The 13395-nt window shown below is 46.9% G+C and overlaps 1 protein-coding gene across 1 annotated transcript in view; it reads left to right on the top strand.

Annotated features, from left to right (window-relative positions):
• The window catches only part of large2 (LARGE xylosyl- and glucuronyltransferase 2), an 18465-nt gene extending 6178 nt beyond the window's left edge, over positions 1-12287 (top strand). The window contains exons 3-14 of the mRNA XM_056607942.1: positions 401-483; positions 729-852; positions 2177-2348; positions 2633-2737; positions 3140-3252; positions 3363-3488; positions 3615-3770; positions 4283-4440; positions 5696-5974; positions 6656-6802; positions 8140-8335; positions 8957-12287. Coding sequence (XP_056463917.1) covers positions 401-483; positions 729-852; positions 2177-2348; positions 2633-2737; positions 3140-3252; positions 3363-3488; positions 3615-3770; positions 4283-4440; positions 5696-5974; positions 6656-6802; positions 8140-8335; positions 8957-9154 — 1857 coding nt within the window. The 3' untranslated portion in view covers positions 9155-12287. The remainder of the gene's footprint in view (positions 1-400; positions 484-728; positions 853-2176; positions 2349-2632; positions 2738-3139; positions 3253-3362; positions 3489-3614; positions 3771-4282; positions 4441-5695; positions 5975-6655; positions 6803-8139; positions 8336-8956) is intronic.
• Positions 12288-13395: the final 1108 nt, after the last annotated feature.

Here is a 13395-nt window from a genome sequence, read left to right as displayed (position 1 = left end):
ATGCATCAATGTGGCTTTTTTTTTGTTAAAGGGGCTATATTAGGCCACCAGGCGTGGGTGTGATTAGCCATAACAAGCCATTTGAAAATCTGCCTCTTCCTGTGATTTAGTGACATCACAAATGGGTGTGTCCCCATAGATGTATGTATACCGGACACGCCCACTTGTGATGTCATTAAGGTTGATTTTCAAACGGCTTATATATATATATATATATATAAAAAACATATTTATTTTTTAATATGGACACTGTTTTCACAGATATATTAAAGCCGGATAAGATCAGCTGTTATCCAACTGATCTGAATACAGCATTGATGTCAGATATCTGATATGCATGCATTCACCGTCTCTCTCTCTCTCTCTCTCTCTCTCTCTCTCTCTCTCTCTCTCTCTCTAGCTGATCCATGTAGCGTGTGTGTGTGCCGGTCACAACGCCAGCAGAGATGTGGTAACTCTGGTCAAGTCTATTCTCTTCCATAGGTGAGTAGAGAGAAATCCTAACATTTGAAAAAGTTTTGGGAATTAGTTTTGCATGAAACTAATCTGGTAGATGACTAATCTGGTAGATGATTCAGCTCGATTTTATTAGAAAATAATGATTATATACAGTATGTGTCTGCATTTCTGTGAATGTCCATCTTCCTAATCTCTCTCTCTCTCTCTCTCCCTCTCCCTCTCCCTCTCCCTCTCTCTCCCTCTCTCTCTCTCTCTCTCTCTCTCTCCAGGAGGAACCCGCTTCACTTCCACTTCATCACAGACACGGTCGCCCATCGGATCCTCAGCACCCTGTTTCAGTCCTGGATGGTTCCTTCGGTTCAAGTTAGCTTCTATGACGCAGATGAACTCAAGGTGAGGGACTTATTCACGCGAATGCTAACTCAGGTAATGCTTCTGTGTTCAGTCAGACCTTATTGTTGCACACACTTTCTTTTTCAACTCGGTGTAATGAGTGTGCTCAGTGGAAACAATGGCAGGCATACAAAGTCAAAGTGAGCCAAAGTCAAGCACTGCATTCTCAGTATCAAAGTAAGATATCTTAGGTGAATGAGGCCTTTGAGTTCTGAGGTAACAGAAACAAGACACGCTATCTGAAAGGAATCAATCCTCACCAATGCAATGTTTCCACTCTTAGAGCAAGAGTGACAAGAGCTTGGATGTGCTTGTGTGTGTGTGTGTGTGTGTGTGTGTGTGTGTGTGTGTGTGTGTGTGTGTGTGTGTGTGTGTGTGTGTGTGTGTGTGTGTGTGTGAGATTGTGTGCGTGCGCCGTTGTGTGTGAGTGATTGTGTGTGCGCCGTTGTGTGCATGTGATTGTGTGTGCTCCCTTGTGTGTGTGTGGATGGATGAGTGTGTGTGATTTTGTGTTTGTGTGCCTTTGTGTGAATGTGTTTGTGTTGTATGTGTCTGATTATGTGTGTGATTGTGTTTGTTGGTGTGTGTGTGTGGGATTTTGAGAGTGTGCGTATGTGTGTGTTCCTGTCAGTGCCAGATGTCATAGCAAAAGCCGGGCACAGCCTCTGGCATTGTTTCAAGAGCTCTCTTCCCCCCACTGATCGACCTGTGCCTCCTCTCTCCTCTACCTCTCCGTCCTCCCCCTCTCTGCTATCAACATGTCTGGCTCAGGCTGTGTCACATCATCACATTCCCATCCCTCATGTTCTTAACGTGAACAAAAGCCTCCTATTATACTGCTTGTCTGGGCCTACACTCGCTGGAAGGGAGGAAGAAAAAAGAAAGGGCCGCATATTCCATTAACTCAGTTTGAATACAAGAAAACTGAGAAAAAATATAAATAAATCCCAGCGTCTAAGCCGATTATGTTTGCAGAATACACATTTATGCAGATCCGGTTACACTGAATCAACCAAATTAATTAACTGCTGCTATTTGTCTATTTTATAAAAGGAAAAAGAGATTCACATGCATGCCAAAAGTTGATGCCATTATGATTACCCCCCCCCCCGTGCAGTAAGTACTGCACAAAGCCTGAACAACGATCCTGACGTCTTCATAGCAGCCATCTTTGATGATCTTGACTCCCCTCTGTCTTTGTTATGAAGAGGCTTTCCTACTCCCCGGCACCAACAGTTTTACTCACGTGAACCGTCCACACTAAACACACAACCATGATGCAGATCTTACCTGATTGATCTCCTCCGTCTTCCTCCCCCTGCAGTCGGAGGTGTCGTGGATCCCTAACAAGCACTACTCGGGCATCTACGGCCTGATGAAGCTGACCCTCACCAAAGCCCTGCCCTCCAACCTGTCCAAGGTCATCGTCCTGGACACAGACATCACCTTCGCCACGGACATCGCCGAGCTCTGGGGAATCTTCCAGAAGTTCACCGGTATGGACCCCGCGGTTTCACTTTACCACAGTAATGCACTGGTATAAAAGGGTGTAATCCCTACATTGTGTATTGTAGTGTCATGAGACTGTAATGAAACAGTGGTTGAAAAACAAACTACCATTATTTTGGTTGCAACTCATAAAATTAAAACAAAGTGGAAGTGATTTTTTTTCGAGAACTGATCCTGTCTTGGTAATTTCTGAATCTCGATCCTCGAGTACATCAATATTCTGAGCCCCTGAATGAATAACTGAAGGCCTTTTGGTTCTTTGTCTTTGAAGACAAACAGGTGATCGGTCTGGTGGAGAATCAGAGCGACTGGTACCTGGGAAACCTTTGGAAAAACCACAAACCCTGGCCTGCCCTGGGGCGAGGCTTCAACACCGGTGAGGAACACCGTCAGATTCCATCAGCGTTCAGTTCATCACCATCAAAATCTTAAAATGTTCAGAATTGAATTGATTGCTCATTGGCTCATTACTAAAAAACCTAAAATGTGGAATTATTTGAAATTTCTTAACAATGAAATCCCAAAACAGTCTTTAAATTATGTGATAATTGTGTGTTTAATTGTACGAACCCTAAATGTATTACTTTGTTTTATGCTGGCCTCTTGGCCAGGTCTCCCTTGGAAAAGAGATTCTAAATCTAAATGAGACTTTACCTGGTTAAAAAAAGGCTTAAGAGTAATAATCGGTGTCGAGAAACAACATCTCAGTCCGGAGAATGAGCCAGTGTTTTACCAGGACGTAGAGCTGACGGACACGGCCTTGTGTTTCTGCTCGCAGGGGTGATCCTGCTCTACCTCGAGCGCTTGCGGAGACTTCGCTGGGAGCAGATGTGGAGGCTGACGGCGGAGCGAGAGCTCATGAGCATGCTCAGTACATCTCTGGCCGACCAGGTCTGGAAGCACATCGCTCGGCTTAACCACCTTGTCCACAAGCCTGCTGATACAGAGCAGTCTGCGTTGAAGACGGTGTGTAACCCCTGGACGTTTCCCCGTGTTCACAGGACATCTTCAACGCCTTCATCAAGCAGAACCCCGTCCTGGTCCACCAGCTCCCCTGCTTCTGGAACGTCCAGCTGTCGGACCACACGCGCTCCGAGCAGTGCTACACGGAGGTGTCTGACCTCAAGGTAGGACTTGTACGTTGCTTGTGGACGCCAACCAAGGTCCTTTCTCTGGGGGAACGAATAAAAAAAAAGGGACAGTCCGTTGTCCGGTTCACACGCTCACCGATCCGCTCCTGTCCATGGTTGAAGGTGATCCACTGGAACTCGCCGAAGAAGCTGCGCGTGAAGAACAAGCACGTGGAGTTCTTCAGGAACCTCTACCTGACCTTCCTGGAGTACGACGGGAACCTGTTGAGGCGAGAGCTGTTTGGCTGTCCCAGCCAGGCCACTCCGGAGAGCATCCGGGTAAGAGACCCGTCTCTCACACGCTCACATCTCGATCCTCGCCTCCGTTTAGTCCTGGTAGACATGTCCGAGGTTACAAATGGGTCATGTTTTATTCAATATTATTAAAGGTTAAGTGTGCACACAAATTCACTTTTTCGGAGGGAACCGTTGACCTTTATGTGTTATTTTTGAATAAAATGCATAGAGTTGCTAAACCGGCGAAATTCTCTGTAAATTACAAAAAGTCGGATACTTCTGGTTAGAACCCCTTTTCCACATCGCTAGTTTTCTATTGGCTGCGCACTCTCGCTCTAGCGAGACGTGACTTTGGACAACATTTGACACAAACTCTAACACCCACTCCTATGAAACCCAACTGTCGGATTGTTTCTAAAACATTCAAAATCCTAAGATCGCCTTTTTGACATCTTGTCAAACCGATGACAACCCATAGGTGGACGACTCGTTCCACCGTTAAAGGTCTGACTCCGCTCCACGTCTCACTCTGTCCTGGGCTTCTTCTCCTCCAGCTGCAGACGTCGCTGGAGGACCTCGACGAAGACGACCAGTGCTACGACTTCCGGCGGGAGCGGATCACTGTGCACCGAGTGCACCTCTACTTCCTGCAGTACGAGTACACGCCCACGGAGGACGACGTCACCCTGGTGGCCCAGCTTTCCATGGACCGGTGAGTCACGCACACACGCGCCTTGGGGGGGAATTCTTCGGACTGTGTAAAAATAAAAGTAGCCTCTGCGGAGAGAGGCCACACATCACGACGACACGCATTCAAAGGTTGGAGCACTGTAGCGAGACCGAACAGTCGCTGTTAAAGCGTGGGGTATGTCCTTGAGGGCTCAGCCGCATATTGGGATGCCACTACTCCCTCCGGCCATCTCAGGGTGTAGTTCGTGGTATAGCTGCGATAAAGTCCCCTCCCCCAGGGCGATAAGCACAGCGCGAACTGTGAAATGGCCTCCATAGATAATAACTGAGAGCTTACAGTGTCTTAGTGTCTTGATAAAATCTTGTATTATGGAAATTTCCATTACAACCCTCATACACACACACACACACACACATATACACATATACAGACCTTTTCATATAATATAATATGACAGGATTTGAGATTTTCGAGACTAGGAACTCAATTCCATCAGCATCAGTGAGACATCATCACCACCCTCCTCATCATCGTCCTCTTCCTCAACTCCGACTTTAATGTCTTCCATCAATAATGCAGTAACGTAGATCTCCTCTCTCTCCCTTCCTCTCCCTCCCACTCTCTTTCTCCCTCTCGCCCCTCGTTCTCCTTCTCACTACCCCCCCTCTCTCTCTCTCCCTTTCTTTCTCTCTTTCTCCCCCTCTCTCTCTCCCCATCCCCCTCTCTCTCTCTCTCTCCCTCCCTCTCCTTTTCTTTCCCCCTCTCCCTTTCTCCCTCTCTCTCTCCCCACCCCCCCTCTCTTTATCTCCCTCCCTTTCTCTCTCCCCACCCCCCCTCTTTCTCTCCCTCCCTCCCTCTCTCTCTCCCTCCCCCTCTCTCTCTCCCTCTCCTCTCCCTCTCTCTTTGCCCGTCTCTCTCTCTCCCCTCTCCCCCCCTCTCTCTCCCTCCCTCTCTCCCTCTCCCCCCCTCTCTCTCTCTCTCCTCCCTCTCTCTCCCCTTCTCTCCCCCTCTCTCTCTCCAACCTCTCTCTCTCTCCCCAACCCCTCTCCCCCCTCCTCCCTCTCTCTCCCTCTCCCCCCCCTCCCTCTCCCCCCCTCTCCCCTCTCTCCCTCCCCCTCTCTCCCTCCCTCTCTCTCTCTCTCCCATCTCCCCCCCTCTCTCTCCCTCCCTCTCCCCTCTCTCCCCCCCCCTCTCCCCCTCTCTCCCTCTCCCCCCCTCTCTCTCCCTCCCTCTCCTCTCTCTCCCTCTCTCCCTGTCTCACCCCCGGACCCCCCAGGCTGCAGATGCTGGAGGCCATCTGCAAGCACTGGGAGGGGCCCATCAGCCTGGCGCTCTACATGTCCGACGCCGAGGCGCAGCAGTTCCTGCGCTACGCCCAGGCCTCTGAGGTCCTCAAGAACCGCAAGAACGTGGGCTACCACGTGGTGTACAAGGAGGGCCAGTTCTACCCCGTCAACCTGGTGCGGAACGTGGCCCTGAGGAACGCCAACACGCCCTACGTGTTCCTGGCCGACGTGGACTTCCTGCCCATGTACGGCCTCTACGATTACCTCAGGTAGGGCCTCCGTCTCGCAGAGGGTCCTCCCCCGGTGGATTCAGGAGGGCAGCGGTGCGTTAGGGCTCCATTAGCGTGTCGTATTTATATTTAATACAGATCGAGGAAGAGACGTATCGGTAGATCCTCCCCCTCAGTGGCGAGAGAGAGTCTCTGTGAATAATTAGCCTTGATGCGTCCGGGTGGATGTTTTTCTACTGGCGCCGGATACTGGGGGAGCTGCGTGATTGATTGACACGTTGATAAATACTGAAGGCGTAGGAAATTGTGAAGGATAACTCAATTAGATATAGGCACATTTAAGCCGGCTTAGAGACAACCGCGGGGAATGTGATGGAAGAATGTTGCGACAAATGTCACTCTATCTTTCTCTCTCCCTCTCTATCCCTCTCTCTTCCCCCCCCAAACCTACCCCGCACACTGGACCCTGATGTAATTGCATAATATAAATGTGTTTATATGTACTTCTGGCTCATTTATTATATGCAATGTTATTGACCGATTTGTCTGACGTTTACTGTTCGTCCATTTTGTTGTTTGTTGTTTTGTTTTGTTGTTTGACTGTACCGTCTGTTACCTGACCTTGTGCGCTGCTGGATACCTGAGGTTCCCCCAGGGGATGAATAAGGCATCTATCTCAGTATCCGTGTGACTGACCGTGTGTGGGGTTCCTCTTGGCAGGAGGGCGGTGGTGCAGCTGGACATGGCCCACACTAAGAAGGCTCTGGTGGTTCCGGCGTTCGAGACGCTGCGCTACCGCCTGTCCTTCCCCAAATCCAAAGCAGAGCTGCTCTCCATGCTGGACATGGGGACACTGTACACCTTCAGGTACCAGTTAGGGACCGTACACAATACACTGTTAAACACCTTCAGGTACCAGTTAGGGACCGTACACAATACACTGTACACCTTCAGGTACCAGTTAGGGACCGTACCAATACACATTACACCTTCAGGTACCAGTTAGGGACCGTACACAATACACTGTACACCTTCAGGTACCAGTTAGGGACCGTACACAATACACTGTACACCTTCTGGTACCAGTTAGGGACCGTACACAATACACAGTACCGCTTCAGGTACCAGTTAGGGACCGTACACAATACACTGTACACCTTCAGGTACCAGTTAGGGGCCGTACACAATACACAGTACACCTTCAGGTACCAGTTAGGGACCGTACACAATACACAGTACACCTTCAGGTACCAGTCAGGGACCGTACACAATACACAGTACACCTTCAGGTACCAGTCAGGGACCGTACACAATACACAGTACACCTTCAGGTACCAGTTAGGGACCGTACACAATACACAGTACCGCTTCAGGTACCAGTTAGGGACTGTACACAATACACAGTACACCTTCAGGTACCAGTCAGGGACCGTACACAATACACAGTACACCTTCAGGTACCAGTTAGGGACCGTACACAATACACAGTACCGCTTCAGGTACCAGTTAGGGACCGATCACAATACACTGTTGAACACCTTCAGGTACCAGTTAGGGACCGTACACAATACACTGTACACCTTCAGGTACCAGTTAGGGACCGTACACAATACACTGTTAAACACCTTCAGGTACCAGTTAGGGACCGTAAACAATACACTGTACACCTTCAGGTACCAGTTAGGGACCGTACACAATATACTGTACACCTTCAGGTACCAGTTAGGGACCGTACACAATACACTGTACACCTTCAGGTACCAGATAGGGACCGTACACAATACACAGTTAAACACCTTCAGGTACCAGATAAGGACCGTACCAATACACAGTTATACACCTTCAGGTACCCCGCAGATAGGGGTCATACAAAATACGCAGGTAAATATACACTGTAGACGGATCCATCCCAATAGGGTTCAGTAGTTTTGTGTATTTAGCTGTTGACATTTAAACAATCTGTGAGCAAGCACTTTCTCAGTTTAATGTATTCTAACGTTTGAACCTATTAGTTAACTATGATCACCACAAATGAACCCAACAGCTAAGGATAAACTGAGTACCTTCAGTATCAATCACACGATCATTCCTTTCAGGTTGAGAGGCCAACATTGACAGATATTTCCCAGGGTTCCCCCTAAACCTGTACCATAACCCATCCTCTCCATTCTGGTCTTCCGCCCGACACCCTGCCCGGCCTCCAGGTATCATGTCTGGACCAAGGGACATGCTCCAACCAACTATGCCAAATGGCGGACGGCCACCACCCCCTACAAGGTGGAGTGGGAGTCGGACTTCGAGCCCTACGTGGTGGTGAGACGCGACTGCCCCGAGTACGACCAGCGCTTCGTGGGCTTCGGCTGGAACAAGGTGTCTCACATCATGGAGTTGGATGCACAGGTAATGTCTTTGGGGTGCACCGGTTGTTTAAATGTATTTTCTTTAAAAGGCGCATACAATTGCAGAATCCCTAAAGTGATATATTTTGTAGTCAGTTGACGGAACCACACTGAATTATCATTCTAAACGGATCCTTTTGAATTTCCTGTCGGCAGGAGATAAAATCGAGGGGCAAACAATATCATGCCGTTTTTTTGACAGTTATTACAGGGTTCGATGTGTGTTCTGATTGGAGGATTTTATACGTGATATATACAAAGATGCCTGGATTAAAAACCCTTCTGTATAAATTGAAGGTGTAGGTATAAGAAGAAATGCCACAGCCATCTGTCACCTGTTATTGAGAGGAAATTGCTGTGAGGATATCGTTCTAGAATGGAGACGATTTTAGACCACTCTCAGCTCAATTTCAACCAATCAGCTGGTTGAAATCACCTCTATCACATAGATACACACACACTTTTATCGCTTAAAAGGTGCGGGATGGGATCAGAGAGGGGAAGGGGGTGTTTTTTCTGCTTTCTCTCGCTCTCAAACCCTCAAATACCCCCCATCACAGCTTCGATTCACGTGTGAGCCCTGCTAACATACGTACTCTCGCTTTCCCTCCGACCCCTGCAGGAGTACGACCTGATGGTCCTCCCCAACGCCTTCATGATCCACATGCCGCACGCGCCCAGCTTCGACATCTCCAAGTTCCGCTCCAGCCCCAGCTACCGCAACTGCCTGGGCACGCTGAAGGACGAGTTCCACCAGGACCTGTCCAGGAAGTACGGCTCGTCCGCCCTCAAGTACCTGACCGCCCAGAGGAACATCTAGCGTCCCAGAGACACGGCAGAGACACGGGCACACACAGAGTGGGAGAGAGAGAGAGAGAGAGACAAAGAGAGAGACTCATCTCAAAACGCGGGTCGGACGGCCCGTCTTCTACAGCCACATACACGTGAAGCGGGCGGGAAGGGAGGGAGGGAACACTCGAGCAGATGAAAGCGCTGACACGACACAGCGGCCCGGTGCAGCTCCACGGTGCCCTTGGTTTTTTGTCGTCTTGGTGTTTTGGGTTTTTCTTGAGTCTGCGCAATCCGGTACATTCGGTTCTCAAGCGGGGGGGATGGGGGGGTGGGGGTGAACGACCGGGGGTTGGAGATGCCAAACTGGAGGGAGGCCACATGGGACTGTTGCTGGAGGATCGCTGGTGGAGCAGGAAGTGATGTCGCAGAGGAAGAGCGTCAGGATACCGCTGACCAGACTAGCTTTAAGGCCAGGAAGAGACTGAGATACAACCATATTGTTATGATTCGTTGAGACAATCAAGGCTTATTATTTTGGGGGTTTTCAGAAGACACACTTGAGCTACTCCGTCCGTACAGATAGACGGACATTTAGCTCGAGGACAGAAAACATTAGGTATAGAGAAATTATTTGAAATATCCAAATGAGAAGATGAGACAGAGGCTTGGAATTGGAGCTGGGGCTATCGTTTGAAAGCCTTACCAATTTTCCATGATATTTAATAAGATATTTAATTATATTTTCATTTTATCCTCTGTGTAAATGACAACCAATGAATAATAAACATTGGCATAGACAATGTTTTGATTACAATGTTGATTAAGAATGACATAATTTGCTTCTCTTTATATTTTTCTGACCCCTTGAGAAGAGAATATATTGTGTTCCTTATAAAAAAACAGAATTGCATATAGATCTTCTGTGTGTTTGAAAGTTTGCGTGTGTGCCTGTGTGAGTGTGTGTGTTTGGGGGTATGTGTGTGTAAGTGTGCATGTGTTTGCTGATCTGGCATGACTCTAACATGCTCGACCCCGTGGTCCTGTTATTATTTTCTTTGATCACATCGAGGGCGTGTATATTTGCTTGCTTCGAAACAATTGCACTACCTGCTACGTTTTAATTTGAGAGCTAAATGGTAATTAATTAACAGTTAATTACAAGCGTTCATCTTCACTGTTGTTTTATTCCTCCCGCCGAAAGGAGCAAAATAAATCCACAGATGTTATAATTAATCAATAATTACACTGCACAAATAATGACTGATTGGGACCAGTTAGCATGACCAATTTAAATTACAATTGGGGCTAATTCATGTTTTATTATAATTAGAGTTACGGTATCGCTAGTGATACTAAAAATCAATTCCTGATTTTTGATCGAGGACTAAAGTAAGGTATTCCTCGGTAACGTGTCTGATCCACTGGATATATGTGCCATCTACTGTACTGCAAGCCCTCTCAACCTTCTCTCATTACCTTTAACACTTTAATCTCTCGTCATCCCCCTCGTCCTCCTCTTTCTCCATCCCTTCTCCACGCTTTGAAGTCAGCCCGGTCAAGCGGCTGTCCCAAACTAACGCCACACTCTGATATTCACCCAAGAGATCCCCGTTGTGGCGGAGATCCGGAGTGGCTAACGAGCTCGTGCAGGGCTCAGTGCGCTATGTGTCGGGCCCCTACCGGGCCCCTGACGGGCTCCCCTGACAGTCGGTACCCAGCATCGTCGTAGCGACGGCGTAGCGACGGGGGTGCTATCATGTCCTGTCGAGTCCCCACCACCACCCCTACCACCACCACACGCCTCCAACATTGACTGTGCTGATTTGCGGTAAATGCTAGTGCCTTTGCTGTATTGTGAAAACTGGATATTGATTGTACTGTTGTACTGACAGCGCCTGGAGATGGCCGGGCACTCTATTTATTATTGTTGGACTCAAATCAATCATATTTTTCTATGTAAGTGCTTTAAATGAATTCTGCCCTTTTTTTAAATCATTGCTTCTGAGAGTTTCTTGTTATTTGTTTTCCGTGCAGAACCATTGTGTAATGTCATGCGTTGAGGTAGACGGGGAACCGGCTTTAGGTTGGGAGTGTTCTAGGATGAACTGGGTTCTCTGAAATGGTGTACAATCTGGTTTTCAGAAATTGTATTCAATATTTTATGTAGTTATATTTTGATAACTTAAAATAAAAAAAGGATGAGTTTGTGAAGTAAGCTGAGGTAGAAAAAAGAGCGTATTTAATTTGAAGTGATTAATAGGTATTTGAGTGACGCAAAAATAGTGGGAGCTATTTCAAATGAAAGTTATAGTGCGTAATCATGAAACCATCGTGTACCAATCTTATTCACATAAATAGCTTCCAGATTCACACAATAATAATGTAGTTTACTACTAATTAAGAATTGATTAATTTCATAACATTCATAACTGTCCTGATGACAATACCTAAATTAAATTATTTAGTTCCATTGTTAAGACTTTTCACACTTTATTAAATAAATCGATTAGGACGTCCATATCAGTTATGTCCAGGAATTTCATAACCGACAATTTGTTTGCCCCATTAAAATATCTAAATTAAAAAGTGCACAATATTGGCTTATCTCACACACTGTCCCAGATAAGATCCTTGTTAAAGTCTTATTTGGGATAAGCGGTTTAGGTAAACATTTGTATCCTTGTCACAAGCGTCCCAATATGTATAAATAAACACAATATGCTACTACAGGGGAGCCAACACAAAATTAAAAAACAGAAGCGATAAGATATTTTCCGCAGAGGCTGAAATGTTTAGGCCAATAGCCGTAAGGTTTATGCCGAGTTAACCTTTATCCCCGATTATTTATAATCGTATGATTGATTTAGGATTGGCCCTAACATTATAATTAATTATTATCGCTAAAATTATGCATTCTTATAATATTGGGTTGAGATATTTAGGTGCTGAAAAATCGACTATTATGCAAAAGTGAAACTAGGATATTGCATTTATTTAGTTAAATGTTAAGAGTCAAAGTCATATTAAAGTCCTAAACACAAATGTGATAAATGATTGATTAGGTCGGTTGTGGGACAATGAAAATCAATTTTTGAGAGATAACGTGGACATGCGAGATCCACGGCACTTTTGACCAGAGTAAGTAAAACCAACACACAGCCTTGGAACCAGCACATTCACACCTTCAGCAGTCCCTTTCACAAACCACACACACACACACCCCCCCCCCCCGAAAGAAAAGCACAATCACATCCCACATACCCTCCGTGAATCAAAAGTCGAGGACAACAAAACTAAGCAAAAGAGTGAAACAAGATGAAGCTCTTTTCCGTCAGCTATTTTCTGCAGTGACATTTACGGCGCCAGCCTGAAGATTGGATTGTCTTTTTGCGCAGATGTATTGCTTGAGTGATGGAACAGGTTCTGGAGAGAAAGTCTGCAAAAGCAAAAACTGTGAGGTCAAGCATTTTCCTCCCCATCCAGTATCAGTCAAAACAGCAGTTTGATCATAATTTAACAGTAATGCTCACAAAAGGGAAGTGAAGGGAAACTGCAAAAGCTGGCCCATTCTCACCTTTATAATACTTAAAATGCTATCGCACATCTTCAATGACCTCATTGGATCAGTGCCTCAGTAAACCATATATTTATTAGATAGTTATTCAAAAGATTTGAATCATTCCATGCAGTTGAATTCCACAGATTTAATCTGCATAATGTATAATCAGGAAGATCATGAAACCATCATGTACTAATCAAATTCACATAAATAGCATCCAGACTCACACACTGATACGGTCCTAGTGCGTGTCCTCAGTGACAGCAGTGGTCGTTCTCTGCATCACAGACACAGTGCAGACCGACAGAAGACCGAACTGGTGTGTGTCACACCCCTCACCGTCCTAACGAGATGCGTCTCCCACCAGCACAATGAGTTCAAGTGGATCTCAACGCAAGCTGTGGAGGGAACACAACTTGACTGGGGCCCCATTCTGAGGCTGAAATGTTCTTCAGACGGCAGAATCGGAGTGTTCCCAGTCAGCCATCTGGTGCGGGTAATTAACCCGATCCAGAGGTGTGGCTAATGAGCGCCGTCGGCTGGCGGGCGGCGGGGCAAGGCCGCCGAGAGAAAGGGAGAAACGGGAAATCATGGCTGTTGTTGTTTTGTTCTTGTTAACCATGCATTTCTACCCGGTTCGTGTTCCTAGGATCCGGGTTCGAGCCCCGTCCTCTCCTCCTCTAGGCTCTGAGAGGCCATCAGCAGGCTGT

Source organism: Gadus chalcogrammus, chromosome 14 (assembly GCF_026213295.1).
Source record: "Gadus chalcogrammus isolate NIFS_2021 chromosome 14, NIFS_Gcha_1.0, whole genome shotgun sequence".
NCBI lineage: Eukaryota > Metazoa > Chordata > Actinopteri > Gadiformes > Gadidae > Gadus > Gadus chalcogrammus.
This window is presented reverse-complemented; position numbering and strand designations above follow the sequence as displayed.